The sequence below is a fragment of the Camelina sativa genome, chromosome 12, assembly GCF_000633955.1.
Source record: "Camelina sativa cultivar DH55 chromosome 12, Cs, whole genome shotgun sequence".
NCBI lineage: Eukaryota > Viridiplantae > Streptophyta > Magnoliopsida > Brassicales > Brassicaceae > Camelina > Camelina sativa.
This window is the reverse complement of record NC_025696.1, coordinates 6,167,758-6,194,824: the sequence shown is the minus strand read 5'-3', so window position 1 is coordinate 6,194,824 and position 27,067 is coordinate 6,167,758. Positions and strand designations below refer to the sequence as shown.

At 35.4% G+C, this 27,067-nt stretch overlaps 7 protein-coding genes across 7 annotated transcripts; 5 read left to right on the top strand and 2 right to left on the bottom strand.

Moving 5' to 3' along the window:
• On the top strand, positions 4,535-5,432 carry LOC109128137. Its single transcript, XM_019233939.1, has 2 exons — positions 4,535-4,807; positions 5,080-5,432. The coding sequence occupies exons 1-2, from the start codon at positions 4,556-4,558 to the stop codon at positions 5,320-5,322; spliced, it is 495 nt and encodes a 164-aa protein (XP_019089484.1). The 5' UTR covers positions 4,535-4,555; the 3' UTR covers positions 5,323-5,432.
• Positions 8,610-9,535, top strand: LOC109128144. The gene is made up of 2 exons (XM_019233948.1): positions 8,610-8,865; positions 9,238-9,535. The coding sequence occupies exons 1-2, from the start codon at positions 8,617-8,619 to the stop codon at positions 9,469-9,471; spliced, it is 483 nt and encodes a 160-aa protein (XP_019089493.1). The 5' UTR covers positions 8,610-8,616; the 3' UTR covers positions 9,472-9,535.
• On the top strand, positions 10,970-13,126 carry LOC104730432 (26S proteasome regulatory subunit 4 homolog A). Its single transcript, XM_010449594.2, has 6 exons — positions 10,970-11,506; positions 11,604-11,849; positions 12,087-12,256; positions 12,355-12,571; positions 12,661-12,801; positions 12,906-13,126. The coding sequence occupies exons 1-6, from the start codon at positions 11,030-11,032 to the stop codon at positions 12,987-12,989; spliced, it is 1,335 nt and encodes a 444-aa protein (XP_010447896.1). The 5' UTR covers positions 10,970-11,029; the 3' UTR covers positions 12,990-13,126.
• LOC104730433 (L-type lectin-domain containing receptor kinase V.9-like) lies at positions 13,198-15,491 on the bottom strand. The gene has a single exon (XM_010449595.1). It carries the CDS (start codon positions 15,306-15,308, stop codon positions 13,293-13,295), a length of 2,016 nt encoding a protein of 671 aa, XP_010447897.1. The 5' UTR covers positions 15,309-15,491; the 3' UTR covers positions 13,198-13,292.
• On the bottom strand, positions 18,118-19,041 carry LOC104733237 (glutathione S-transferase T3-like). The gene has a single exon (XM_010452832.1). It carries the CDS (start codon positions 19,039-19,041, stop codon positions 18,118-18,120), a length of 924 nt encoding a protein of 307 aa, XP_010451134.1.
• LOC104730431 lies at positions 20,584-24,577 on the top strand. Its single transcript, XM_010449593.1, has 7 exons — positions 20,584-20,808; positions 21,032-22,396; positions 22,477-22,734; positions 22,831-23,123; positions 23,200-23,609; positions 23,708-24,032; positions 24,111-24,577. Exons 2-7 carry the CDS (start codon positions 21,049-21,051, stop codon positions 24,393-24,395), a joined length of 2,919 nt encoding a protein of 972 aa, XP_010447895.1. The 5' UTR covers positions 20,584-20,808; positions 21,032-21,048; the 3' UTR covers positions 24,396-24,577.
• On the top strand, positions 24,925-27,013 carry LOC104730430. The gene is made up of 3 exons (XM_010449592.2): positions 24,925-25,020; positions 25,622-26,306; positions 26,585-27,013. The coding sequence occupies exons 2-3, from the start codon at positions 25,622-25,624 to the stop codon at positions 26,710-26,712; spliced, it is 813 nt and encodes a 270-aa protein (XP_010447894.1). The 5' UTR covers positions 24,925-25,020; the 3' UTR covers positions 26,713-27,013.

Here is a 27,067-nt window from a genome sequence, read left to right as displayed (position 1 = left end):
TATTTTCTGATGAAATTAAAAAGTACTCAAATCCTCCACTAATATATGTATTTATAGAGAAAGATGGTGGGTTTATACTTCACATAAATATTTCCTAAATAAAACTGGATTCTCTTTTACTTATAATATCTATAAGATATGTTACTACATTATGTTATCAACTCTTAATATCTAAAAGATATGTTACCACATTTGGGTATTCAACTCTTAAGATTCACTTTTATTCTTATTTTTATATATTTTTAATATAAGACCTTTTTCAAAATATATATTTATCTCAGATTTTAATATACTAAACGAGTTTTGCTGTGATTGCTAGAGTGGCAATGAATTTAATTTAGTCATTTATTTGGAGGATGAAGCCAGTTTGCAGAATTGAAATAAGATCGAGAAGTGACAAGAAAAGACATCTTATTTCATTATACTAGTATGATGAGTTTAAAATATAAGTATACAATTTAAAATTCAAATCTAACAAAAAAAATAAAGTGTGAGCAAGGGATCTGACTAATGGACTAATATGTGTTTCGGATGACTCAATATATTAAGGGGTAGTATTAAACTTTAGGAGATTTGTTGGGATTTTAATATTTTAAAATTTTGAGAGATTTAAGTGTTTTTTTGTTTTGTGCATCCAAAATTAGATTAGAATTAGAAAGCTTATTCGGACACTCCCGAACAGCAAACTTGAAAGATAAATCAACTAAAGCACAAATCAAACATAAAGACAGAAGCTTGAAAAAGCTTGATAGGACACCAAGAGAAGTATTGAAACTAAATATCACAAGAACATCTATGAAAGAAGTAGCAATCAATACATAAACATCGACTGGAAAAGAGTTAGTCACCATAAATTGTGATGTTAAAAGAACTGCCTCACACATGGACAGGTTGACGCCGGAGAAGTATCCGGTGAGCAAAGTTCGCTGGAACAGAGCAGAGGCTAAGCCAACAGAGATGGTTTTTGGCTGGACGCAAACAGGTAAGGTTACATCAGAGAAGTATTTGATGAACCAATTCTGCCGAAAATGGGCAGAAAAATAACCAGCAACAGTGGTTCTAACCTGGAGACAAACAAAACTAGTCTCAACTGTAATCAAAGGGAGGCCGGAGTAGTATCCAGTAAAGTCGGAGAAGTATCCAAAAATTCCACCTTGCAACAAACTGGTTCAAAATAAGGACCAACCTTAAACAAAGAGAAAAAGATAAGCTGCTGGAGAAACGCAAAAGGAGAGGTTGAGAAGAGGATTGATTCATCAACCGAGAGAAAGGGCCAGCCCCAAACAAGATATCCACTTAGATGGATGAACACCTTCAGGGGAGCAACGAGAAGGGGGGGGGAGGAGGAGAGAGAACCACTCTCCATCAAACTCACTGGGAAGACGGGAGTCATAGGACGACAACAACCAAGTTGAAGTTAACTCGTCGTCTGGCAGATCTGGCGGATCTGGAGGAGACAATAAACTCACCCGCAGCGCTAAATTGGGTGGCCTTGGACAGGAGGAGCCCATTGAGAGCAGGAAAAGCTAAACCATAGTCATGGAGATGGAGACAAGCTTTGCTGGCGTCGTAGATCTACTGACGGAAGAAAAATCGGAAAAATTAGGCGGCGAGGAGGGCAATGGTAGGACACCGGAGGATGGGAAAGACTATATCTTCGGCAAGCGGCTGCCTTGGGCTTCGTGCCTAGGAGAGGAAACTAGGGCGAACTGTTACTATAATAAGTATTGAGGAAATACATATATACAAAAGGAGAGATTTGAGTGTAATTTTATGAGATTTGGCTATTGAATTTGAGATTTTAGGATTTGGTGAGATTTGAGTTTTGGGATATGGTTAGATTTGATTATTAAATTTTAGGTGATTTGATATATATTTTTTTTTAAAGATGAGAATAATTTGTATGATGTCGTAACTTGTATGATGATGTGTTATGGATAGGCCATGTGAAGAAGCTTGATCTCTTGTTTCAGTTGCCGTCACCTTCTACAAGCCCCTCCAACTGATCCTTCCAAAAGATGATATGTGAAAGCTCATATGTCCATGACTATGTATATAGTTCTTGGTTGTGTCAATTACGCATCTGAATTTTTCTTGACAGAGATCGTAATCTAAGAAAGAGTTTGTGTTTCCCAGCGAATTAGTAACAAAAAATGTTATGAATGAGATTTAGGGTTTACTACACATCAACGAAACTTATTAGGACTTTTTTTGTAGGTATGTATTTGAGAGAGAGAGAGTTGCAGAGATGGAGGTACTTTATATTATAAAATTGCAATAGCTGACGAAACTCTTTTTAAAAAACATCTTTTAAAGTTTCACCTTTAAATGTGTAACACCCGTAACCCGGAAAGAGTGTGTGTGTTAGGTGTCGAGCGATGATATGGAGTGTCGATCAACACTAGCAATGTTTCGAGTTAGTCAGTTTGGTTCGTTCTTCGGTTTTGTACGGTTTAGTGGTTTAAGAGAAATTCTAAATTTTTCTATAAAAGGGAAGAAACCTTGTCGTGTTAGGGGTTTTCTTCCCCAGCTGTTTCTGCCTTAGAGAGAAGAGAGAAGAGGTGTGTTTTGGTCTCTTTGGGAGAAAGAGAGAAGGATAGTGGTTTGGGGGAAAGGACAAGAGTGGAGAAGAGAAGGAGCAGCATGGTCTGCATCGTTATCTATTGTATCTTTATTTATGTTATTTTATGGTTCAATCTTTTTTACATTATTATCATGGTAATACATACTTTTTTGCGGAAGTAATTAGTACTATATCTTAATTTTATGGGTAAAAAAATAGCACACATATTCTTATTTAGGTAAATTATTTATTTTACTATTTAAATCAGTCAAATGTTATCTTATGGACACTTCAATTTTGGTCAAAAATAGCACAATAGGTAATTTGCAAATTAACATATCATTACATATATTACTTCAAATATTTGTTACGTCGCGTGACTGAATACAAGGAATGTATCGGTCGACGCAGTTAGGCATTTGACGGAGTCAGGAGAAATTGCATTGGTCGATGCAATGAGTATATCAGTCGATGCATCTAGGGATTCGGAGGATTGTATTGGTCAACACAAGGAGTGCGTCGGTCAATGCAAGGATGTTGCATCGGTCAACGCAAGTGCGTAGAGTCGACGCGTGTGTTCAGAGTTGTCTGGTTTGCTTGTTTTCTTTGTGTATTGATTATGCTTGTCTTTTCGCTTGTGTGTATAAGCCAATAGATGGGAAGATCGCCATACAAAGTATTTATGATAATACTCACGCATCTCATTTGTGTTTGTGGTGCAGGTAAAGCCAAAGTTTGATCGTAGAATCAAGGCAATGGAGAGGAGGATGTTCTAGTGGCTTGTTGATATGCTGTCTGGCTTCTGTTAGGTTGCTAGAGTCGAGTCGTTAGAATGTTGCTAGATTGATGGTTTAATGTTTGATGACTTGTTGGTTGGTTATTTACTGTTTATGTTGAATTGATTATTGGTTATTGTATTAATGGTATCATTTTATGTCATCCGTTGTTGTTTGACTGGGGTTAGATTGTTAGTTATTATTGGATCACTAGTTATTTATTATATTAAAAATAAATAAAAAATAGGTCGAATCATTTCATTTATAGTAGGATAAAACATGTTTATGATTTTTTTTTCTAGTTCAATCCAAAAACAGTTATTTGCATATGTAATATTAAAAAATTGCATGGATTTTAAAAGGTCGACTGAATTTTTAAATGATATTTTTTTTTTGGTTTGATTTATTGCATTTTATTTTATATAGAATCTTCTTAATTGATCGAATAATCTAGTTAATTTAGATTGATTCAACCATTTCTTCAATACATTGTTGATTGTACCATATAATTAAACAATTTTTATTTTGGTGTTTTAGCGACCAAACTATAAACATCATTTGATTTTTGATTTTTGATGTGTTTCTTCCGAACCTACATTTTATAGATGGTAATTGTAATTGAATGCATCCTAATGTGTGTAGGTGGACTGCAAAAGAACTAAGAGTATATGTCCGCCACACCAAATTTGTAAGAGATTTCATGTATGGATGAAAATCTCCAACAAAACAAAGATAAAGTACTCCGGTCAATGGACTTCCAAGTGAATCAGAATTTGATTCATACAACTAATAAAATTCTGAAAACTATTTCAAGCATTATCTGAAATCTTGGTATCGTTTTATAATGTTAAGAGAATAATAATAAAAATATTTAAAAACAAGTTTAACTTTAATTTGGCTTTAATTAAGATATTATATAATTTAATATTTCTGTCAATAAATTTATTATCAAATCAACAGTCTATAAGATTTGTAGTCTTTGAAAACGTATTATTAAATGTCAAAGGTCAAAGGTCAAAGCATTAAATAAGAGAGGAGATAACAATTTAAAAGTTTGTAAAATCAAAGGAAAGAAGAACAAGAAGATATCTTAGCAAATGTATGAGCAAAAATATTTGTTTGTATTTTCTGTGTGCAGATATATTATATATATGACCTTGTAACACACTTATACCCATGACAAAAGTTTATTACACTTTAGAAAGGTTTTACAAAAATGAAAAAATGTTTGCTAATTTTTTTTCTTATCCTCCTTTCTTTTGATTCTGTAAACTCTTATTTGATGCCACCTCTTTTCAGAAAATTCAATGTTGAAATAGTAAATCAACTTAAGTTTCACAAGAAAATGAAGGTTCATTGCAAAAGTAAAAGCCACGATTTTCCGATCACCTATCTTAATATTGGCGAAAGTTTTCAGTTTAAATTTACTATCCTTTCAAAAACTAAGTACTGGTGTAATTTATGGCAGGTAAGAAATTCATTTTGAGTTTTGTTGATTGAAGAATTTGATCCAACAAAACCTATTTTGATTTTTGTGTTCAACTCAAAAAGGTTTATAATGCAATACTAAACTTTTTAACGGACTTTTACACGTTGACTGGAATTCTTGTTTTATTCATTGCATTAGATGTTATATAATATGTTTGGTTTATATAAAACTTTGTTACTTTATTCTGATTCATCTTAATTCAGTTTCTCACCCATACATTGATAGATTACTTTTTAATTTTGTATGCTTAGGGACCAAATTACAAACACTATGTGGTTTTTGATGCGTTTCGTCCGGACAAAGATTTTATTGATGGTACATGCACTGGAATGCACCCTAATGTTTGTAGATGGACCGCAAAAGAAGAAGGAGTTTATGTCCGTAATAAAAAATTTGAAGGAGAATATTTCATGTATAGTTGGGATGCTCCAACAAATATAGGAGAAATAACTCCAGTTAGTTCATTTGCGGTTGAATCTAAGTTTGATTCATAGATCTATAAAATTCTAAAAGCTTATTTAATTGTGGTATTCTAATTTTGTTTGATTATAATGTCAGTTTGGTTTGATTATAATTGTGGTATGTGTGTCAGTTTGATTCTAAAAGTTTATTTTGAGCATATCAAGAATTAATAAAAAAAAAATATTTGTTGGGTTAGCTTGCACTTAATTGGGATCTAGTGAATATCAACTTTCCAAACGACGATGTTCTTCAGGTACGTATAAGCGATCAGACTTGATTGAAATCTGGACATCCCTAAGTGAAAACGTCAATATAGTCTGTTTTTTTTTTTTTTTTGGACAAACAATATAGTCTGGTTATGTTGACAAAACTGATTTAAATTAATAGACACAAAACCAAATGATGAGGACAAGGCTAGTGAACAAGGAACATGATTGATGGACTATATTATATGTTCCGGACGACTCAATACACTGAGAGGAAAAAGTGAATAACACAACATAATTTGAACCATTTTTTGAAAGAACAATAGATACTTCTTTCGATTGTCTTGATTTCAATTGTTTATGGACTATTCAAGACAATGGTTAGCTACTTTATAACCCACCTCACCATATGGGGTTTTTATTTATCTATACACGAGATTCACTATGATCATTGTTGGAGTCGAAAGATCCTCTTAATGTTTATTTGAGTATAACCCACATTAAAGAAAATCAAACCATATAGCTAGACTGATCATGATATTAACGAAGATTTATATCTTTATTTAGGTTACTTTTTGAACTAATATCTTCGGAGGTTGGAGGTTGAGGTAGATTTCCAGTTGTTGGAGGGTTTCTTAACGACATAGATAAGTGGGTCTCATCCCATGTCTTTCCTGTTACGTTTGTGCCATGTTTTTTTTTAGGGACTGAATAGTCCAGATTTCACATATGTATAGAGAGACGAATAATATTAAGAATGGGCTAGCCAACTATGTTTTTACGTTACCTTTGAGTTTTCAGCTGTTGGAGTCGGGTCCAGATGTTCTGGCTTTGATTACTGATGAAGAAGTTCGGGGGATTGCATCCCACGACATATTCGTTTGTAACTTTACTTATTTTTCTTAACTAAATAGCAAGGAGACAAAAATCTCCTTTTCCTCTACCAAAAAACAAATAGTAATTAGTACCTTTTTGGCATAAGTAATTAATTAGTAGTATAAATCATAAATTCATAGATCAATTGGTCAACATAACTCATTTGTCATCACAATTCACAAATAAAGCACACATATATTCTTATTTTAGGTAAATTATTTAAATCAGTCAAATGTTATCATATACACACTCTGATTTTGGTCAAATTGGTTTAATCATTGTACAGTATAACCTCTATAAATTAATAATGTTGGGACCAAGACATTTTATTAATTTATAGTGATATTAATTTATCTATAAATTAATAATAATTATTTTATAGTGTAAATTATTAATTATTAATTAATAGATATAGTTTTAATTGTTAAATTTTAAAAAATTATGAATTGAGACAATTTTATCAAAATAAGATTAAACTTTCGGATATTATAAATTTTATGGTTTAGGAATTGAACTTGTAATATTTAGAAAACATTATTGGCAATAAATTACAAATACTATAGACAAATTGACTTATACACATGACATACATAAATTCATAAATAAATTCAAAGTTATGAATAATAATTAATATCAATTCTCCTATTTTAATAATCTATCAAATTATCAAATTATAAATGATGCATATCTAAAAATTGAAAGCTTTCAAATTTAACTATTTTTATGATATGTTATAAAATATTTTAGAGATATCATTATAGTTTGAAAATACAACATCACAATTGTTCTACAGAAATGAGCTTTAGGAGAAACATATTATTATATCAGTATATATATATATATATATATGTAAATTTACATGATTATTAATTTATGATATTATTGGGACCATATTTGACATTGGGATTTCAAAAAAAATTATTATCTTATTATCTTATCGAATTTTGTTAATTTTTACACTGGCCCGACTTGGGACCAGCAAAATTTATTAATTTATAGTGTTTATTAATTTATAGAGTATTAATTTATAGAGGTTTTACTGTATTTGAAAGTATTTTGTAGTTATACAGGCAAGATAACACATGCATAATTACTAATTACGATATCATTAGATATATTACTTCACATATATAGTCTAACTAGATTAGTACCCGCGGTACACCACGAGACAAAATTATTAATAACTAAGTATGTAAATTATAAGTTGTATTTATTGGTTAAATATGTTCTAATTATATAATAATTGTTAAATAAACCACGTAATACCGCAATATAATTTATTTTTGACATAATATTTATTTAATCAATTTAATTAGATATGTCTATCCTCTAATACCGACAATGTTAACAAAATAATAAAATAATATTTTACCCTGTAACACTGAATTAATGATATTTTTTAATCTATATAAATATCGATAAAACTCGTCCCGCTATATAACTCTGTCCCGAGATATTTTAACTCACATTATATCATCTTAATTTTTAATATTTACTGTATATCTACGTTATAATATTGATCATATTTAACTTTTTAAAACTTTTAAATATTTTTCATATCTAACCTTTTAAAAATCTTTAAAATAAAGAACCGGAATAAACTAAAGAATTTTTTTTTTTAAATTTGAATGTCTGATAAATCAAGCTTTCTACTCATTTGTATTCGGAATCATTTTGGTCTCTTTTATAGTATGATTATGAACCATTTCACAATTTTTAGACGATGTGGGATATTATACTCCTATTTTTTATTCATCTATTGAGTAATATATGTCCGTTTTCTAAATTTTGTATTACATCATATGAGGAAAAAATCACAATTCTTATTAACTAAAGGTATTATAGAATAATTCAAAATAATTTAAATATAAATTCAAATAAAAATGAAAGAGAATCATATATATATGTTTATATGAGGTAGAAATATTTCTTTATTTTTAAAAATCTTACCTATAATTAATTTTGAAGTTTTGATAACTAATATTATAGTCAATGCATTAAATGTAAAAACTTTCCAAAATGTATTTTTGAGCAAAAACTGCTGCAAAAATACTAGTATAGATTTCGTTTTACTGTTTTAGGAATTTGATTATTGAATTCAAATTGTATCATAAAACAAAGTCAACTCAATAAATATATAAGCAAATATGTTTGTTTGTATTTTTCGTGTATATATATATATAAGTGGCTGTATCATATTTTTATATTATATTTGTCACAAAAGTTAATTACAAATATTTAAGAATGAGAAAATATTTGCTATTTTTGGTTCTTGTCTTCATTTCTGTTGATTCTATAAATTCTACAAGATCTATTCTCTTCAGAAAATTTAATGTCGAAATTGTAAACCAGCTTCAGTTTCACAAAAAATTGAAAGTTCACTGCAGGTGTAAAAATTATTATTTTCCAATTACCTATCTTAACATAGGCGAAAGTTTTAAATTTAAATTTATAATTTATCCAAAAACTCTGTATTGGTGTAATTTATGGCAGGTAAAACATACTTTTAAAGTTTTTATATATTTCTTAACATATGTTTAGGTACCTTAATTATAGATGAGCATTTTGTTTTGGTTGTGTTATTGACCAATTTGAATATTTTAAGGACTAAAACCTGTTTTAGAACATTTTAGTTCAATCCAAAAAAGTTCAAAACTTTTTTGGTTGAATATTATTCTCATATGTAATATTAGATTTTTTTTATGAATTTTAATAAGTTGACCAGATTTTTTATTTTGGTGTACTTTTTTGCATTTTGTTTTTTATATAATCTGCTTAATTGATTGAAAATTTTGGTTAATTCAACTATCAACCCAATATATTGTTGACTTAAAACTAAAAAAAATATTTATTGTTGTGTTTCAGGGACCAAACTATAAACATCATGTGGTTTTTGATGCATTCCGGGCGAACTGTTATTTTATAGATCATACATGTAGTGGAATAGATCCCAATGTGTGTAGGTGGACTGCAAAAGAACAAGGAGTATATGTGCATGACACGCTAGGAGAATTTTTTATGTATGGATGGAAACCAAAAAATCAAAGAGAAATAACTCCAGTCAATGCACCTACAACAGAATTTGATCCATACATTTAATACATATCTTAAAACTAATTAAATTATGTGTAATTTTGGTATCATTGTATCATGTTAAAGAGAATAATAATAAGGAGTTACGAGCTCAACTTCAATTTGGGATAGATATGATATTGATTTAATGTTTTTGTTTATAAATATATATTCTAATTAATACTGTACAATATAAGACTCATTGTCTTAAAAAGTATGATTAAATGTTAGAAAAAGGAAATCAAAACATTGAATACGGAGAAGAGAAAATAATCTAAAGTTTGTAAAATCAAAAAGAAAGAAGAATAAGTGGGGGTTATTGGTTTAAGATTTGAATAGAGTTTTAAAGATTTTAAATGTTATGTAAAATCTGTTGTTATTAGATCAAGATTTTGTTAAACTATATTAAAGTTTAGTGTTATTAGTTTGTGATTTATAAAAAGTTATTTAAAATCTTAATAAATCTGGGTTATTGGATTCAGACTTTTATAAAGTCATTAAAAGTTTTGTGTTATTCAATTAAAACAAAAGAATCTAGGATTGTTAATGAGTTCAATTATTATGTTATTGGTTCATGATTTTAGACACTTTCTTTACAAAATAAAGTCATGGAAAGTATCAAAAAAAATATAGGGATTGTTTGGAGGACTTTACAAGATTTTAGAAAACTAATCAACAAAACTCTCTAGCAATCTTTAACAATCTTTCAATTATTCATTTTTTATGATTTTGTTGAACTCTTCAAAAATCTTCATAAATCTCGAACCAATACCAAGAAAAAATATGAACAAAAATATTTGTTTGTATTTTGTGTGTGTATATTATATGTAAGACATTGTAACAAATATGTTCCCATGAGAAAGTTTATTACATTTTAGAAAGGATTTACAAAAAGGAGAGAATATTTGCTAATATTTTTAATATATTAAGAAATTCATTTTAAGTTTTATTATTGAGTAATTTGATCAAAAAATATTTTGATATTTTGGTTTAACCAAAAATAAAATTATACTAAACTTTTTAATGGAGTTTTAAAAGTTGACTGGAATTTTGGTTTCATTTATTGTATTTTATGTTATATAATGTGCTTGGTTTGTATAAAAATTTGTTAATTTAATAACATTCAATTTAATTTAGTTTCTCACCCTAATATATTTGATTGTAATATAAATTTGATCAATTACTTTAATTTTATTTTTGTGTGTTTATGAACCAAATTACAAACTATGTGGTTTTCGATGCATTTCGTCTGATGGTACATACACTCGAATAGATTTTAATGTGTATAGATTTGGGAAAAAAAAGAGAGTTTATTTCCGTAATAATTTTTTTCAGAGAAAATATTTTATGCAAACTCTAAAACCATTCAATCTTATGAAGTTCTAAATAAAGCTTTGTAGTTTGTATCAGTTATAAAATCATCTGCTGGATTCAGTTACGAGCCCAACTTCTATGTGGGCTTATTACTTATATTTCGACCCAATTAAAAAAAAAACATTTCTTCTTCCCAAAGCCAAAATATCTCAGTACAAAGAGAGAAGAAGAAAACCTCTAAGAAACTCAGAAATCGAGAGAAGAGAGAATCATGGGGCAAGGACCATCCGGAGGATTGAATCGGCAAGGAGATCGGAAACCTGATGGTGGTGGAGATAAGAAAGAGAAGAAGTTTGAGCCGGCGGCACCACCGGCTCGTGTCGGGAGGAAGCAAAGGAAGCAGAAAGGTCCTGAGGCGGCGGCGAGACTCCCGACGGTGACTCCGTCTACTAAGTGTAAGCTCCGGTTACTAAAATTAGAGCGGATCAAGGATTATTTGTTGATGGAGGAAGAGTTTGTAGCGAATCAAGAGAGGTTGAAGCCTCAGGAAGAGAAAGCTGAGGAAGACAGATCTAAGGTTGATGATCTTCGTGGTACACCTATGAGTGTTGGGAATTTGGAAGAGCTGATTGATGAGAATCACGCAATTGTTTCTTCTTCTGTTGGACCTGAGTACTACGTTGGGATTTTGTCGTTCGTTGATAAAGATCAGCTTGAGCCTGGGTGTTCGATTCTGATGCATAATAAGGTATGTTGTTGTTGAATTAGGGTTTAGGATCCTATTTTGTTATTTGATGGTTTTGGGAACTTAGGGTTCTAGTACTGATTTGGTTTTTGTGTGTTAGGTTCTCTCTGTTGTTGGGATTCTACAAGATGAAGTGGATCCAATGGTGTCTGTTATGAAAGTTGAGAAGGCTCCTTTGGAGTCATATGCTGATATTGGAGGTTTAGAAGCTCAGATTCAGGAGATTAAGGAAGCTGTTGAGCTTCCTCTGACTCATCCTGAGTTGTATGAAGATATTGGTATTAAGCCACCAAAGGGTGTGATTTTGTATGGTGAGCCAGGCACTGGGAAGACTTTGCTTGCTAAGGTTCGTCTTTCTACTTATGATCCCATGAGTATTAGTATACGTTAGAATAAAAGCCAGAAGATAATAGGAGTATCTTTTGAATCACTTGTTTCTATTAATGTCTTAGTTTCTCGTTTCTCTCTGTGACAAGCATGAGAAATTGTTGCAGTTTGGTGGCTAAGTGTATGTTTCATGCATGTTCTTACCCTAGTTTAGAACATTGTGGAAGTGAGCTCTTGTGACCTTGTTTTCTTTCAGGCGGTGGCTAATTCTACATCAGCTACTTTCTTGAGAGTTGTTGGTAGTGAGCTGATTCAGAAGTATTTAGGAGATGGTCCTAAGCTTGTGAGGGAGCTTTTCAGAGTTGCCGATGACCTATCACCATCAATCGTCTTCATAGATGAGATTGATGCTGTTGGTACCAAGCGGTAAGTCAAACTATCACACAAACATGATCCATAACCAATTGAATAGCAGAGAGACTTCAGAATGGTATCTGATTAAACCATGTTTTGAAATAAAACAGGTATGACGCTCACTCAGGAGGTGAACGTGAGATCCAAAGAACTATGTTGGAACTTCTGAACCAGCTTGATGGTTTTGATTCAAGAGGAGATGTTAAGGTCATCCTTGCAACAAACAGAATCGAGAGTCTTGACCCGGCACTGCTTCGACCTGGAAGAATTGATAGGAAAATCGAGTTCCCTCTTCCAGATATCAAAACAAGAAGACGTATCTTCCAGGTAACTAATTCTGCTCGTATAACATATCAATGGCTTGTTCAAAAGTTCATTTTTAATCGAATTTGTTGTGTTTTTTTTTTTTTAAATAGATACACACTTCGAAGATGACTCTCTCTGACGACGTAAACCTGGAAGAGTTTGTGATGACAAAAGACGAGTTCTCAGGAGCTGATATAAAGGCTATATGCACTGAGGCTGGTCTACTTGCCCTCAGGGAACGTCGTATGAAGGTAAAGACTCTGAACCATTCAGTTCAACCCATACACACTCCACTTACGATATCAGTAGCCGCTGACTCTAATGTTTGGGTTTTTTGTTTTGGGTCCATATTCAGGTGACGCATCCAGATTTCAAGAAAGCTAAGGAGAAGGTTATGTTCAAGAAGAAAGAAGGCGTCCCTGAAGGCCTCTACATGTAAAATCATAATCATATCGTCTTCTTGACTTCCTCCTCTACACTTTGTTTTATACATTTGCTTCTGAGTAGGATCTTTCTGGTGTTATAAGTTGATCATGCTTTCTAATCTCCTTCAATATAACAATTCCTCATTTCCAATTAGGATGTCTACTTTGATCTAAACTAAAACTCATTATTAAAACCGAATGTTACAGAACGTGATAATTAAGCACTAGGAAAAGAAATCGGCAAAGTCAATATCACAGCTCATACACTAGTTAATACGTTATAGTAAAGAAAGAAAATACCAAGTTGGTTTTATCTTTTAGCGACCATGCGAGACAAATGGTTCCGTAAACGTCAACGTAGCCACCGAACAAGGCTCTGCAAGGGACTCAGCTGCTTCACTGAAGCCTTCAATGGCTCGAATGTTTTCTTGAGCTTTCATTATTTCAAGAAAGTTGTTGGGTAGCTGAGCCACACCGTCCAAGAGCTGGATGACAGTCAACATGCTTGGTCTAATTGCGGCAACAGGATGCGAACAGAGCAAGCCGAGTTTCAGAACCAGTGTGACTTGGTCCTCAATGTACTTACCATCATGCTTAACCCTCTCATCAACCACTTGCAGTATGTCATCATCTTCCCAACATTCTAGCACCCAATCAGTAAGAACCATCTCGCTTGGGGAAGATGCTCGTTGCAAAACCGGTCTTCTCCCGCAAGTAATCTCTAACATAAATACTCCAAACGCAAAGACATCAGAGCTTGTGCTTGCCTTCCCTGTTTTTGAGAGCTCAGGTGAGATGTAACCAAACGTACCAGCAACGTTAGAGGTTTGAGGATCATTCCCGTGTTCACAGAGCTTTGCGAGACCAAAATCTCCAAGCTTTCCACTCATAGAATCATCAAGAAGGATGTTTGCTGGCTTAATGTCCCTGTGAATGATGACTTGAACCCACTGGTGGTGTAAGTAGCAGAGACCAGAAGCTACATCTTTGATGATCTTGAATCTTTGTGACCAATCAAGACTCTGTTCTGGTTGATGGTAAAGAAACTTATCAAGACTGCCTTTTGGCATACAATCATAGACCAAATAGAGTTCTCCTTTACGCCTACAGTAGCCAAGAAGGCGAACTAAGTTACGATGTCTAAGACGCCCAATGGTTGCAATCTCTGCCACAAACTCTCTCATTCCTTGTCTTGAATCATGAGAAACTTTCTTAACCGCGATATCTATGTTAGACGTCAATAATGTACCTTTGTAGACTTTTCCAAACCCTCCTTTACCAAGAAGCTCGCTGTTCTTGAAACCCTTTGTGGCAATGTAAAGATCTCTGTAAGCAAACCTATGTGGACCAAACTGAACCTCCCAGTCTTCAAGAACTTCAATCAACTTCTTCCTTTTCAAGAAAAGCATATAACTTATGGTCAAGAAGACGAGAACGGCGAGGCCGGTTAAACTCAAACTGATAGCCAAGATCTTTTTCATACTTGTACTCCGAGAGTCTCTAGGAAGTTTAGGAAGACGAGAAATATCAATGTTTGAAGCTGTCCCATTGAGCTTGAAGGTCCAACCAAGAATATAGTGAGATGAACGAAGACGACCTGTGGATGATGTGAAGCCAACATACATAGAGTCAAGAAGATAAGGCGATAAATCTTTGGTTAGAAAAAGCAATGGAGTCTTTGGCTTAGGGAGATGAACAGGATGAATTGTGACATTAAGCTGTTTCCTTGAGGCATCATATTCAATCCAAGCTTGTATAGGTTTTTGATTTATGAGACGGATGTTTTTGAATCTACCATCATCATCTTCGTAATACCCTGCGGTAGAAGCTTTCTCTGATCTTAAACCATTGATGTCAATACCAACATGGTTATCATCTATGTCACCAAACTCTTCATTTTGAAATGTATCAAACTCAACAGCTACAATATGATTTGAAGGATCTCCATTGTTTGTAAGATTAAACAGACCTAGATGTTGTGCTGATGAGCTATGAGGCAAGCCTTTAGTGGGAGAGATGACAAAAGCAAGTCCATGACCATCAAGTTGATTGGCCTGCGAGACTATAGCGAAAACAAACGTAGTGGAGAAAGAAGAAACGGTACCGTTTGTTGAGTTCTTGAATCGTATTGGAGAGTTGTAGAAAACGTGACCATATGAGAATCCAGTCGAGTTTGTGAGCTTCATCAAACCATTGGAGTTAATAATAGCAATTCCTGAGCTGTCATACAAGTAACCATTGAAACCAAACTCTCCTTCTTCACTTTGAGAAACTACTTTGTTAGAGAAGCATTGCATCAGCACAAGAAGCACTAGTACATACATAATATTCATCGTTTTGCAATTTTTTTTTGTTCCTTCTTTGACCTAAAAAATAACTAAATAGGCTCTGTATGTACGACTCTTCACATAGTAAACAACTTGGAAGGGTCCATAAGCAAAAGTCTTGGTGATAAAATATTGAATAAGTCTTCTTCAACGCCCTCTTAATTGATTTTTCAAGAAATGAAGCAGCATGAAAACGATAGCTCAAATATATAGCCTCTTAATGGGCCTTAGTGTGATGAAGACCGTAAGCCCATATTGGATAAATCGACTCAGCTGGAGTTCGATGGTAAGGAGAGAGAGAGAAAAAGACAATCATCTGGTAAGACCATCCACAATGGTGTGGGACTTTTTTTGGTCCCCCACATTTAATACTAATATTTTGAGGGTTTCTTATTTTTAGTAGGAGCATTGGTGTGTATTTGGGTTTGGTCCCCCAAATAAAATAATATTATTTTGAAAGTTTAAAGATTAATTATTTAAAGAAAGAAAATACAAAAACATACAATTTAGAAATTAATAACATTAAAAATATAACATAAAAACATCAAAACCAAAACAAACATTTTATTCAACTCATAGAAATTTTAAAATCAAACTTCATTATCCGGAAGATGTCCAAAGTTTGTCCAAATATGCTCAATCAAATCATGTTTTAGTTGATCATGAGCTTGTTTATCCCGAAGTCTTGTTTGACGAGTAATCGTACTGCTGATATTTGAACCCACACCGGCGGCACCAACGGTAAATGTTTGATCCACATGTTCTCCGTGTTGAAATTCAGAAATAATGTTTCGGTAACTGTATGTATGTCGTTCGTCTTCGACAATCATATTATGGAGTATTATGCATGATCTTATTACATTTGCCATTTTGTTTTTATCCCATAAACGAGACGGATTTTTAATAACGGCGAATCTAGCTTGCAAGACTCCAAAGGCACGCTCAACATCTTTCCTAACAGCTTCTTGTTTTTTAGAAAAGAGAGATTTTTTCCTACCTTGTGGAAGTCGGATTGATTGAATAAAAGTTGCCCAATTTGGATAAATACCATCAGTGAGATAGTACGCCAAGTTGTACTCCCTTCCGTTGACAACAAAGTTGACTTCCGGAGCTTGACCGGTTATTATGTCATCAAAAACATTAGATCGATCAAGAATATTAAGATCGTTCATAGTACCTGGAGCTCCAAAAAAGGCATGCCATATCCAGAGGTCATACGAAGCTACTGCTTCCAACACAATTGTAGGTTTTCCGGTTGACCGTGAATACATGCCTTTCCAAGCCGTGGGACAATTCTTCCACCCCCAATGCATACAGTCAATGCTACCAATCATCCCGGGAAATCCACGCTGTTCATTCTGAAAGAGTAGTCTTTGTAGATCCTCCTGTGTAGGACGTCTTAAGTATTCATCTCCAAACACTTGGATGATGCCGGCGGTAAATTCGTGCAAACATTCTCGAGCTGTCGAAGCACCAATTCGGACATACTCGTCAACACTGTCAGACGAAGTACCATATGCCAATTGACGAATTGCTGCAGTACATTTTTGTATAGGTGAAAGACCAGCACGTCCGGTTGCATCCTGGCTTTGGCGGAAATATTGGATTTCGGTAGAGAGACGTTGCACAATTCGCATGAACAGTGGCTTGTGCATGCGAAACCGTTGCCGGAATAAATATTCTGGATATGTGGGAGTGTCACTAAAATAATCATTCCAAAGATTATTGTGGCCTTCTTCCCGGTTTCGCTCGATAAAAATCCTTTCTTGTGGCTGGTTTGGTTCGGGGATATTTTGGGAGACATCATAAATATTTTCTAAATAAGCATCAAAATGATCACTATCATCTGCTTGGTAGTGATAGTGATCATCATCTCCATGGTAATGATAATGGTTTGAAGATGATCCCATTTCAAGAGAAAGGAAAAGAAATGAAGAAATGACTTTGTATTAAAGAGAGAAGAAGAGAATGGAAGTTAAAGGAAGAGAGCGAGAGTATTTTGTTGCTTTGATCTTATTTGATGAAATGAGTTGCTACTTTGGTTATGAAGAAAGGAAGATAAAGAAATGACTTGTGTTGTTGGTTTGGTCGTGTTTGGTGTGAGTTATCATATATATAGTGGAGTTCCAGTTTGTAACCCGTGAGAGACCAAAACAAAAGAACATACATGATTACACCAACAACAAGTACCCGTGACAGAGACCAACACGTCCGTAGTCAAAATACATGTAATACCCGTGAGAGACCAAAACAAAACAACATACATGATAAGAAAACAACAAGTACCCGTGTAAATCATTACACCAACATGAACAAAATACATGTGAAAATGATGATTACACCTACAACCAGCAAATCAGTAAATTTTCTTAACTTATTTTCCTTACATATCTCATTAACTACATTCTCCAACCTTACCAGACTCTGCTTCATCCATACGAATCAATGCATCTAGCTCTCTATCCGCAGTGTCCTCTGAGTACTTATCAGCCAGATCAGATGAAGAAGGCTGGGAATAGCTATAGTCGTGGCCCATGTCTTACGTAACCTGAAGATAAACAAGAAGAAGCAGATTAGACTTAGTACAACAATACACAATCTGATTAAGTTAGTTTATACAATAGCCGAGTTACTAGAAATTACAATAGCCGAGTACTAAAATAGACTTATATTAATTTAGATTGAAACAAGAAATACACAACTGAGCAAGAAATACTTAAACAGGAAATACAAATCAAACAACCAGGGAATACAAATCAAATACATAAGCCGAGTACTAAGCAAGAAAAACAAACAACAAACACATTCTATAATATCAGAAATACTGGGACACTATCTTGTTCATGATGATTTCTTCACTCGCACTCAAGGGTTCTTTTTTGGCTAGGAGAGTGTCTAGGATGGCCAGCTTCTGTAGTTTCTCCTTTTCAGCTAATTCCTCTTTCTTGACATCCCACATGCTCTTATACTCAGCAAGAGTCTTCACGTTTGTGGACTGAGCATTGTTCCTCTTCGCCTTGGCAGCCTTGATCCCTTCTGGCCTCTTCTCAGACTCCTCAACACTGCAGCTTGATGACTGCGAACCTTCACCAGCTTGTTTCCTCTTTGTTGCAGGCTGAGCTGGGGTCGTGTTAATAGTGTTAAGGGATAGAAATTTCTGCTCAAACCTTAAACGAAACCAACAATGTTCAAGGTTGAATCTCTTGTTATGGGCAGCGAAGTAGATATCATGTGCATTCTTCATGATATCATTTTCAGAATGACCAGAGCTGTTCTGTCTCTCCGCAGCTGCGAATGCGGCACAGAACTTGTTAGTATGGTCATTTATCTTGTGCCAACGCTGCTTGCAATGTGTCACCAGCATCTGTTCCCCACCGTTTCTAGCGTGAGGAGTGTCACAATAGTATTTTTGAATCCTGCTCCAGAAGCTTCCTCCCTTTTGTTGATTTGCAACGATGGGATCTTTTGAAGTGTTGAGCCATGCGGAGATCAAGACTTCATCATCAGCAGGTGTCCATGTCTTTCTCTCCTTGCGCTCTTTTGGTGTTTCTTGCGAGCTGTGAGGAGAAGGTTGGGAGCTGTGAGGAGAAGGTTGGGAGCTGTGAGGAGAAGGTTGTGAGCTCTGTCCAGAAGGTGGATAACTTTCCCAATGAAAGTTATCATTTAAACCACCTTCTTCTTGACTGTTAAGCAAGTTGAAGTAAGAAGAAGACTGAAAGAAGGGATTATTAGAATCCATAGGAAGAAACGGATAAGGAAGAGAAGGAATGCGAGGAGAAGAGAAGATAAGAGCAGAGAAGAGAAGCGGGTATAGAAGATGATCAATGCGAAGAGAAGAGAAGAGAAAAGCAGAGATTAGAAGCGGGTATAGAAGAGAAGGAATGCGAAGATAAGAGATGCGAGTATAGAAGAGAAGTGAATATCATTTACAAGTGAGAAAGGGAAGATAAATGAAAGAGATTTATGGTTTAAAACCTTACTTGCAATAACTATCAAAACTTAAAGACCAAACAACAAATGTCTAATCACAATTTATGACAAGTACACATTACAACTACCAAATTAAACAAGAAACTATGAACAAACAACACTAAAATTAAATACAACCAACTACACAACAATGCTACCAATTTATTACAAGTAAACATTACAACTACCAAATGAGAAACCTAAAAAAAAACACAACCATACGAATCAATGCGAGACATCATACGAATGACATTGTTAAAAAAATTTATCCAAAAATCATACGAATGACAATGACTATCTTAATCAACCAAAAGTTGTATCAAAATCAATGTCAAAAACATTTTACCAACCATACCAATGACACAACAATCACCAAATTGAAAACCTTGATAAAAAAAAATTTAACCTATCTCAATGTTAAAAAAATAGACCGAGACACAAAGATGATGATCCTTTAACATTTAAGAAAAAAAAACCAAAGTTTAACGATACTCAATGTTTTAAAAAAATTTTGACCAAGACACAAACATGTTTATAAGATCAACAACTACAGCAAAGGACAAACGACACAGACACAACTCGATCTTCACACAGAGACATAACGATCCATCGAACAAATGAAAAAAACAAAAAAAACACCAAAGAAACATAACCTAAATCATTTACCCTAATTCAATATCCCTAAATCAATAACCCTAATTCAATAACCCCAATTAATTAACCCTAATTGAATAACCCTAATTCAATTACCCTAATTCGCAAACCCTAATTATCTAACCCTAATTCGATAATCCCAAATCCCTAACCCTAATTCGATAATCGGCGCCAATCAAGGTTAAATCTCATGTAGTGGGAAGAAGACTAACCTTATTTAGACGGATATCATCGGGAGAGAAGCTCGAACCGCCGGACAAGCTTCGGGTGACAGGGACAGATCGCTTCGGGAGAGAAGATCGAACCGCTGGACGTCTTAGGTATTGAAGATCGGACCGGCTTCGGATGCGACAGAAGATCGGCTTCGTTAATCTGGCAAGATTTTCCGGTGAAAAGAACAGAACGTCGTGGAGGATCGAATCGCCTTCGTGGTCGCCGTCAAGAGGGAGAAGAAAGAACTCGGGATGATTTTGTCTCCCGAATACATTTTTTTTAGACCTAGCTTATTCGAGAACAAATCACACGGCTACACGTGGCGAAGAGGACGGTAAAAAAACGTCCCCAAATAAGAACCGTTTTTCAGATATTGGGCTTTTTTCATTTAAATTTAAATCCAATAAATATTGGGGACGGGCCAAATCCACGCCATTGTGGATGGTCTAATGTAATCTTCGAAGGACTCTTATCTCTATCCACCAAACAAGAGAGAGGGAAAACGAAATAAAACACATAGGAGAGACAATATGAGATAAGGATTTGAAGCCTCTCACCACTCTCCTCGTTTCGCTTATTTGTCGAACACCAAAAAAAATTTTCTCGCTTTACCTTTTTTTCTTTATCTGGGAGTGTTTTCTCAGAGCAACGGCGAGCTTTAGCTTTAAAGGTAGCTCCTTTTCTTAGTTTTGTAACTCTTCGTTTGTTTTAGGTGATAAGGTAGTTTGAAATTTACAATCTTTCTTTAACTTCAGCTATGGAGATGGGAAATTTGAGTTTTTTTTCCAATTCGAATTGAGAAAAGAGTTACCTTTTTATGTTTCAATTGTGTGTTGTTGTCTGAGGAAAGCTTGCAAATTTTGACAGTGTGTAATGGGTTTTTATATGTGTAGGTGATAGTTATTAAGCCATGGCTACGATTACGCCTTCTTCTATCAGCAATGCTTGGCTCATTCCGGGAGCTGCTTTTAGTGTAAAGAAGAATGATTGTTCCATCAAATGTAGTTTTTCGGGTAAAGCTGGGAAACAGATTCTATCATCAACGCAGAGACTAGTTTTGCCTCTTTCGACTTCGCTTAGATTGTTTCCTACTCATGGAAGGCATTTTGTGTTGCATCCTCATCGTAGAGCCACAGGAACTGATGTTGTTGCTGCTGTAGAGGAACAAGATTCTACTACTCCTGTTGTTGCTGCGGATGAGAAACAAACCGTGGCTAGTGAGAAGTCAGATGCTCCTGCTACGACATCTCAGCCAAGGGGAGGTGCTAGACCTGGGAGGAAGAGTGAAATGCCTGCTGTTAAGAACGAGGAGCTTGTTCCTGGAGCTACTTTCACTGGGAAAGTACGAGCGATTCAGCCCTTTGGTGCTTTTGTTGATTTTGGTGCTTTCACTGATGGATTAGTCCATGTGTCTCAGTTGAGTGACACCTTTGTTAAGGATGTTGCGAGTGTTGTCACTATTGGGCAAGAGGTGAAAGTTAGGCTAGTGGAAGCTGACATTGAGACAAAACGTATTTCTCTTACTATGCGTGAGAATGACGATCCTCCTAAACGTCAGTCCGGTGGTGGTGATAAGCCGAGGTCAGGAGGGAAAAGGGATGGTTCAAAAGGAGGACCGAGGAAAGGAGATGGCTTTAACTCAAAGTTTGCGAAAGGACAGATGTTGGATGGAGTGGTGAAGAATTTAACGAGGTCAGGAGCGTTTATAACTATAGGAGAAGGTGAAGAAGGGTTTTTACCAACAGCTGAGGAAGCTGATGATGGAATTGGAAGCATGATGATGGGTGGCTCTTCGTTGGAAGCTGGACAAGAGGTTAAGGTTCGTGTGTTACGGATAGCAAGGGGACGTGTTACTCTAACGATGAAAGAGGAAAATGATGGTAAGTTTGACGAAACAACCACTCAAGGGGTTGTGCATACAGCCACAAATCCATTTATGCTTGCTTTCCGTAAGAACGAAGAGATTGCTGCGTTTCTTGACAAGAGGGAGGAAGAGGCAGAGAAGCAACCTGCTGAGAAACCAGTAGAGCCTGAAGCTGAAGCCTCTGTCACCACATGTGTAGTCGAGGAATCGCCATCTGTCTCAGCTGAGGTAACAAGTGAAGAGGTTCCCTCATCAGAAACTCCCAAGGTAGAAGAAGAAGAAGTGATAGCGACCAAAGCTGAAGATGAGTTGCCAGAAAAAGAAGAGCAAACCGAAACGCTTACTGCAGCAGCTGTAGCTGAGGAGGTGGTTCCTCCAATTCCAGAAACCAAAAGTAGGTTGAATTGCCTTCTATTATATTGAATCAGTTCATTGATTTATTAGCATTGACCCTTTTCCTCTAATGGTGACCAGGTGAAGAGGAAATTCTTGAGAACTCTATTTCTCCAAATTCAGCCACTGATGAAGTTTCATCTTCAGAAACTGTACAAAGTGAAGAGGTTGAGAAGGAGGAAGTGGTGGCTGAAGTACCTGTTGCTGAAGCACCTGTTGCCTCTTTTTTCCCAGAAGCTTCTTCCGAGGAAAGTGCTGAAGCTCCTGTTGCCTCTTTTTTCCCAGAAGCTTCTTCCGAGGAAAGTGGCACCGCCGCTACTGCAGATGAAAGCATCAAAGGTCTGTCCTCTGTCCATCTTTTTTACCTGTTTTACTTCCTGACTCTTGACCAAATCGTTTATGTGAGTTTTCATCTCCTAACACAAAATGAAACAGGCATTTCACCAGCTCTAGTGAAGCAGCTCAGAGAAGAAACAGGGGCAGGAATGATGGACTGCAAGAATGCTCTCTCGGAGACTGAGGGCGATATGGTGAAAGCTCTGGAGTACCTCCGCAAGAAGGGACTAGCAAGCGCAGACAAGAAAGCAAGCAGAGCCACTGCCGAGGGAAGGATCGGTGCTTATATCCACGACAGCAGAATTGGTGTCCTCTTGGAGGTTAATTGTGAAACTGATTTTGTCTCACGCGGCGACATCTTCAAGGAACTTGTTGATGATCTGGCGATGCAGGTAAATCCAAGATTCTAGCTCAAACATTTTCTTCACTTTGCTATAACTGAGGACATTACTCGACCTGACATGTTAGGTGGCTGCGTGCCCTCAAGTAGAGTACCTTGTAACCGAAGACGTTTCCGAAGATATTGTGAAGAAGGAAAAAGAGATAGAGATGCAAAAGGAAGATCTTTTGTCGAAACCAGAGCAGATAAGAGAGAAGATAGTTGACGGTCGGATAAAGAAGAGGCTAGATGCACTTGCATTGCTTGAGCAACCATACATTAAAGACGATAAGGTGATTGTAAAGGATCTTGTAAAGATGAGGATTGCAACCATCGGAGAAAACATCAAGGTGAAGAGATTCGTGAGGTACACTCTCGGAGAAGGCCTTGAGAAGAAAAGCCAGGACTTTGCTGCTGAGGTTGCTGCCCAAACTGCAGCTAAACCGAAAGCTAAGGAAGAGAAAGAACAGCCAAAAGCTGAAGAGGTCAAGGAAGCAAGGTGAGATGTGTTTTTAATAATTGTTATTCATGACATAAGTTCTTAAAAGTTTTTGGCTATAAGAAGATTTAAACTTTTTGCACACTACGGCACTGCAGTCCAGCAGCTACAGTGGTTTCAGCTGCTCTTGTGAAGCAACTGCGTGAAGAGACAGGAGCCGGAATGATGGACTGCAAGAAGGCATTGGCGGAGACAGGAGGAGATCTTGAGAAAGCACAAGAATTCCTTAGAAAGAAGGGTCTCTCATCAGCGGATAAAAAATCAAGCCGGCTTGCAGCTGAAGGGAGAATCGGCTCATACATCCACGACTCTCGGATTGGAGTTCTGATAGAAGTGAACTGTGAGACAGATTTTGTCGGAAGAAGCGAAAAATTCAAGGAGTTGGTTGATGATCTTGCAATGCAAGCAGTGGCTAATCCACAGGTAAGAGAATGACTCAGCTGAAACAATGACTCCTTAAACAATGGTTGGTGGTCTCTGACCTGAAATGTGAATCCGCAGGTGCAATATGTTTCGATAGAGGACATTCCAGAAGAGATAAAGCAGAAAGAAAAGGCGATTGAGATGCAAAGAGAGGATCTTTTGTCAAAACCAGAGAACATAAGGGAGAAGATTGTTGAAGGTAGGATCTCAAAGAGGCTTGGAGAAATGGCATTGCTTGAACAGCCTTTCATTAAAGACGACAGTGTTCTGGTTAAGGATCTGGTGAAGCAAACAGTGGCTACCCTTGGAGAAAACATCAAAGTCAGAAGGTTTGTGAAGTTTACTCTTGGAGAAGATAACTGATGAGACAAATTAAAAGTTTTCAAATAAGGAAGCTCTGTTTTGTGTCATGTGAGTTATAAAAGCAAAAGTCTTCCTTTTTTATTTTGTAGACAAAATCTTCAGTATATTCACTTTTGGTTAGTTTTTTAATCAAACAAAACCTGTAATTTTTTGTTCATGAAAAGATGAGATTTTGCATTATATAGATTAAATTTTTATTTAAATATTTGTTTATACTTTTATATATCAAATTAAAACTTGATTAATGAGCCAAAAACCAAATCAGTAACATAAAATCAACAATAGTTTTGCCTAAACTGTTTTGTAAATTTTTTTTTTTTCCTTGCATAAAAATGCTAAAAAGTGACAAAATTTTTGTTTAAAGTAATATCTTCAACTTTAATACTGAAAAAATAAATAAACTTTAATTAATTTTTCTGGTTATATTTTAATTAATCTACCATATTGCAAAGTTCTCATCTAGAGTAAAGAAAAGGTCGGTCGGCCCACTTTGAGCCCAATAGAAAGTTAGGGATAGATCGATCGCATTCCGAGGTTGTAAATTGCTTCAAGGAAAAAAAAAAACAAAAACCTGTGTCTTCTTCTTCTTCTTATTCTTCTCGCAGCGTCTCTCCTTTGCACAGAGGTTCGTGAACATTCCAACCTCTCAATGCAAAGCTCTCTCTGGAAATACCCTTTTGTGTTATTTACCGCTTTTTAAAGATCCTGTTTAATGTTTCCCGTACTATAGGTTTCATTGGTTTTGATAAGTCATCTTTCGCAATTTCGAAACTTGAATCGTTTGAATTCTGATTTCTTTGTTGATTCATGATTTTAAATTCATCAGCCATGAAATTGGGTTTGAATTGTCTTGTGTATTGAGATCGACTTAGTCTAAAATTGCTCTCTTTGCATGTTCTTGACATACCACCAATGTTTATTTCTATCTAAATTAAGCAATGTCAATTTTGAAAAAAAACTAAAACTTGTCTTTGTGTCTCTGGATCACTTTGCATGGTTTGCTTCATAACTCCAGAGAATTTCAAGAAAAGCATAAATAGTCTTGATATAGTGATCTGCATAATTTTCTCTCTTTGTGGCTCTATAAAGGTCGGTGTTTAGGGAGTTGCACAAGCAAAATCTTGTTTTTGAATTAATTGAACAATAGATTAATATAGACAGATCTTGTGAACAGTTGATACTTGGGTTGCTGAAGTCATTGTGTATGCTTGTTTTGTTGTTTACAGATGAATTTTGGGTTGCCTGGTATTTCTTGGTTTGGCAGCATCAGTTCAAAGAAGGATGTAGCTATGGTTGAAACCGTGACATCGACAACATCTCTTGTGGAACAGCCAGATCAAGGGAAAGCAACAATGTCTATCCTGGAACAGCCACAGCAAGGGAAATCGACAATGTCTATCCTGGAACAGCCAAAGCAAGGGAAAGGAATGTTTGATATCAAAATATGGACTTGGTCCTTTAGTTCAGCTCTTCCTTGGGCTGCAAATACCGGTGATGGCAAGCAGAAACCTACTACTATAAATAGAGGGTTAAAAAGGCATGCCCTTTCTCGAAGGTCCTCGAGATCGAACGCTGTGAATACTGTTTATCGGTTTAGACCTTATGTTTCGAAGGTTCCCTGGCACACAGGAACGAGGGCGTTTCTCTCACAGCTTTTCCCGAGATACGGACATTATTGTGGACCTAACTGGTCTAGTGGGAAAGATGGGGGTTCTATGGTATGGGATCAGAGACCTATTGACTGGTTAGATCATTGCTGTTATTGCCATGATATTGGTTATGATACTCATGACCAGGCAGAGTTGCTCAAAGCTGACATGGCGTTTCTTGAGTGTTTGGAATCAAACAAGCGCGTAGTTACAAGGGGAGATGCTCAAGTTGCTCACTTTTACAAAACTATGTGCATAACAGGTAAACTGCAATGTCTTTATGTTTCTCTCTGTGACATGCCTTGGATCTAAGTCATATGTTGGTTGGCTGTAGACTGTAGTCTCATTTGGTCAGTATGCTATTATATCCATGTGGTTCAGTACTTTATCTAAAGTCTCTAGATGTAGATAAGTGGTGTGAACACTAGAAAATGTAGGATTCTCTCATATCTACCGTTATTGGTGTCAGTTGTGATGTCTGATAATTGCTGTCTACATTTGAGGATATATCTTGAAACCATCTATGTGAAATTCTCTCAGGTCTAAAGAGCATACTAATACCCTACAGAAGCTACCTTGTGAAGATACAATACGGGCAAAATTTACTCGACTTTGGCTGGTTAATGAACAACCTCAGCAAGAGAAGCTGGAGTTTTCAAAAGAATTGAGACATAATGAAGCAAATCAGAGTTACTCTGCAATCCCTGTAAGCCTTTCGGGTGTCTTCGCTTTCGTTTTGTACATAGAAGTCGTAAAGAGAAGGAATCTGAGGATTAGGTTCGGTAGTATAGATAAATATATATATATGAAAATGTGGAAACGCTAGTAAGTGGTGTGTGTCTTTTAAACCCGTTGTGTATGTTTGGTAATAATATGATCCGATCATTTTGTTTGAACGTAATAACTCTATCCAAAGATCTATATAACTCCATGAAAACTCTGTGGACTAGTAAATATTTTCTTTACTAAGGTTTGCTCTTTGCATCACTGAGATACACTCATTTGGTTTCCCATTGGTTAACA

Bases quoted from the DNA above. Each gene is read 5' to 3' on its own strand.
- LOC104730430 (XM_010449592.2), top strand. From the start codon at position 25,622: ATGAATTTTGGGTTGCCTGGTATTTCTTGGTTTGGCAGCATCAGTTCA. The intron at 26,307-26,584 runs GTAAACTGCAAT...AAATTCTCTCAG, and splicing joins CAAAACTATGTGCATAACAG to GTCTAAAGAGCATACTAATA.
- LOC104733237 (XM_010452832.1), bottom strand. From the start codon at position 19,041: ATGGATTCTAATAATCCCTTCTTTCAGTCTTCTTCTTACTTCAACTTG.
- LOC104730432 (XM_010449594.2), top strand. From the start codon at position 11,030: ATGGGGCAAGGACCATCCGGAGGATTGAATCGGCAAGGAGATCGGAAA. The intron at 11,507-11,603 runs GTATGTTGTTGT...TTTGTGTGTTAG, and splicing joins CGATTCTGATGCATAATAAG to GTTCTCTCTGTTGTTGGGAT. The intron at 12,802-12,905 runs GTAAAGACTCTG...GTCCATATTCAG, and splicing joins TCAGGGAACGTCGTATGAAG to GTGACGCATCCAGATTTCAA.
- LOC109128137 (XM_019233939.1), top strand. From the start codon at position 4,556: ATGAAAAAATGTTTGCTAATTTTTTTTCTTATCCTCCTTTCTTTTGAT. The intron at 4,808-5,079 runs GTAAGAAATTCA...TTGTATGCTTAG, and splicing joins ACTGGTGTAATTTATGGCAG to GGACCAAATTACAAACACTA.
- LOC104730433 (XM_010449595.1), bottom strand. From the start codon at position 15,308: ATGAATATTATGTATGTACTAGTGCTTCTTGTGCTGATGCAATGCTTC.
- LOC109128144 (XM_019233948.1), top strand. From the start codon at position 8,617: ATGAGAAAATATTTGCTATTTTTGGTTCTTGTCTTCATTTCTGTTGAT. The intron at 8,866-9,237 runs GTAAAACATACT...GTTGTGTTTCAG, and splicing joins ATTGGTGTAATTTATGGCAG to GGACCAAACTATAAACATCA.
- LOC104730431 (XM_010449593.1), top strand. From the start codon at position 21,049: ATGGCTACGATTACGCCTTCTTCTATCAGCAATGCTTGGCTCATTCCG. The intron at 22,397-22,476 runs GTAGGTTGAATT...AATGGTGACCAG, and splicing joins TCCAATTCCAGAAACCAAAA to GTGAAGAGGAAATTCTTGAG. The intron at 23,124-23,199 runs GTAAATCCAAGA...CTGACATGTTAG, and splicing joins TTGATGATCTGGCGATGCAG to GTGGCTGCGTGCCCTCAAGT.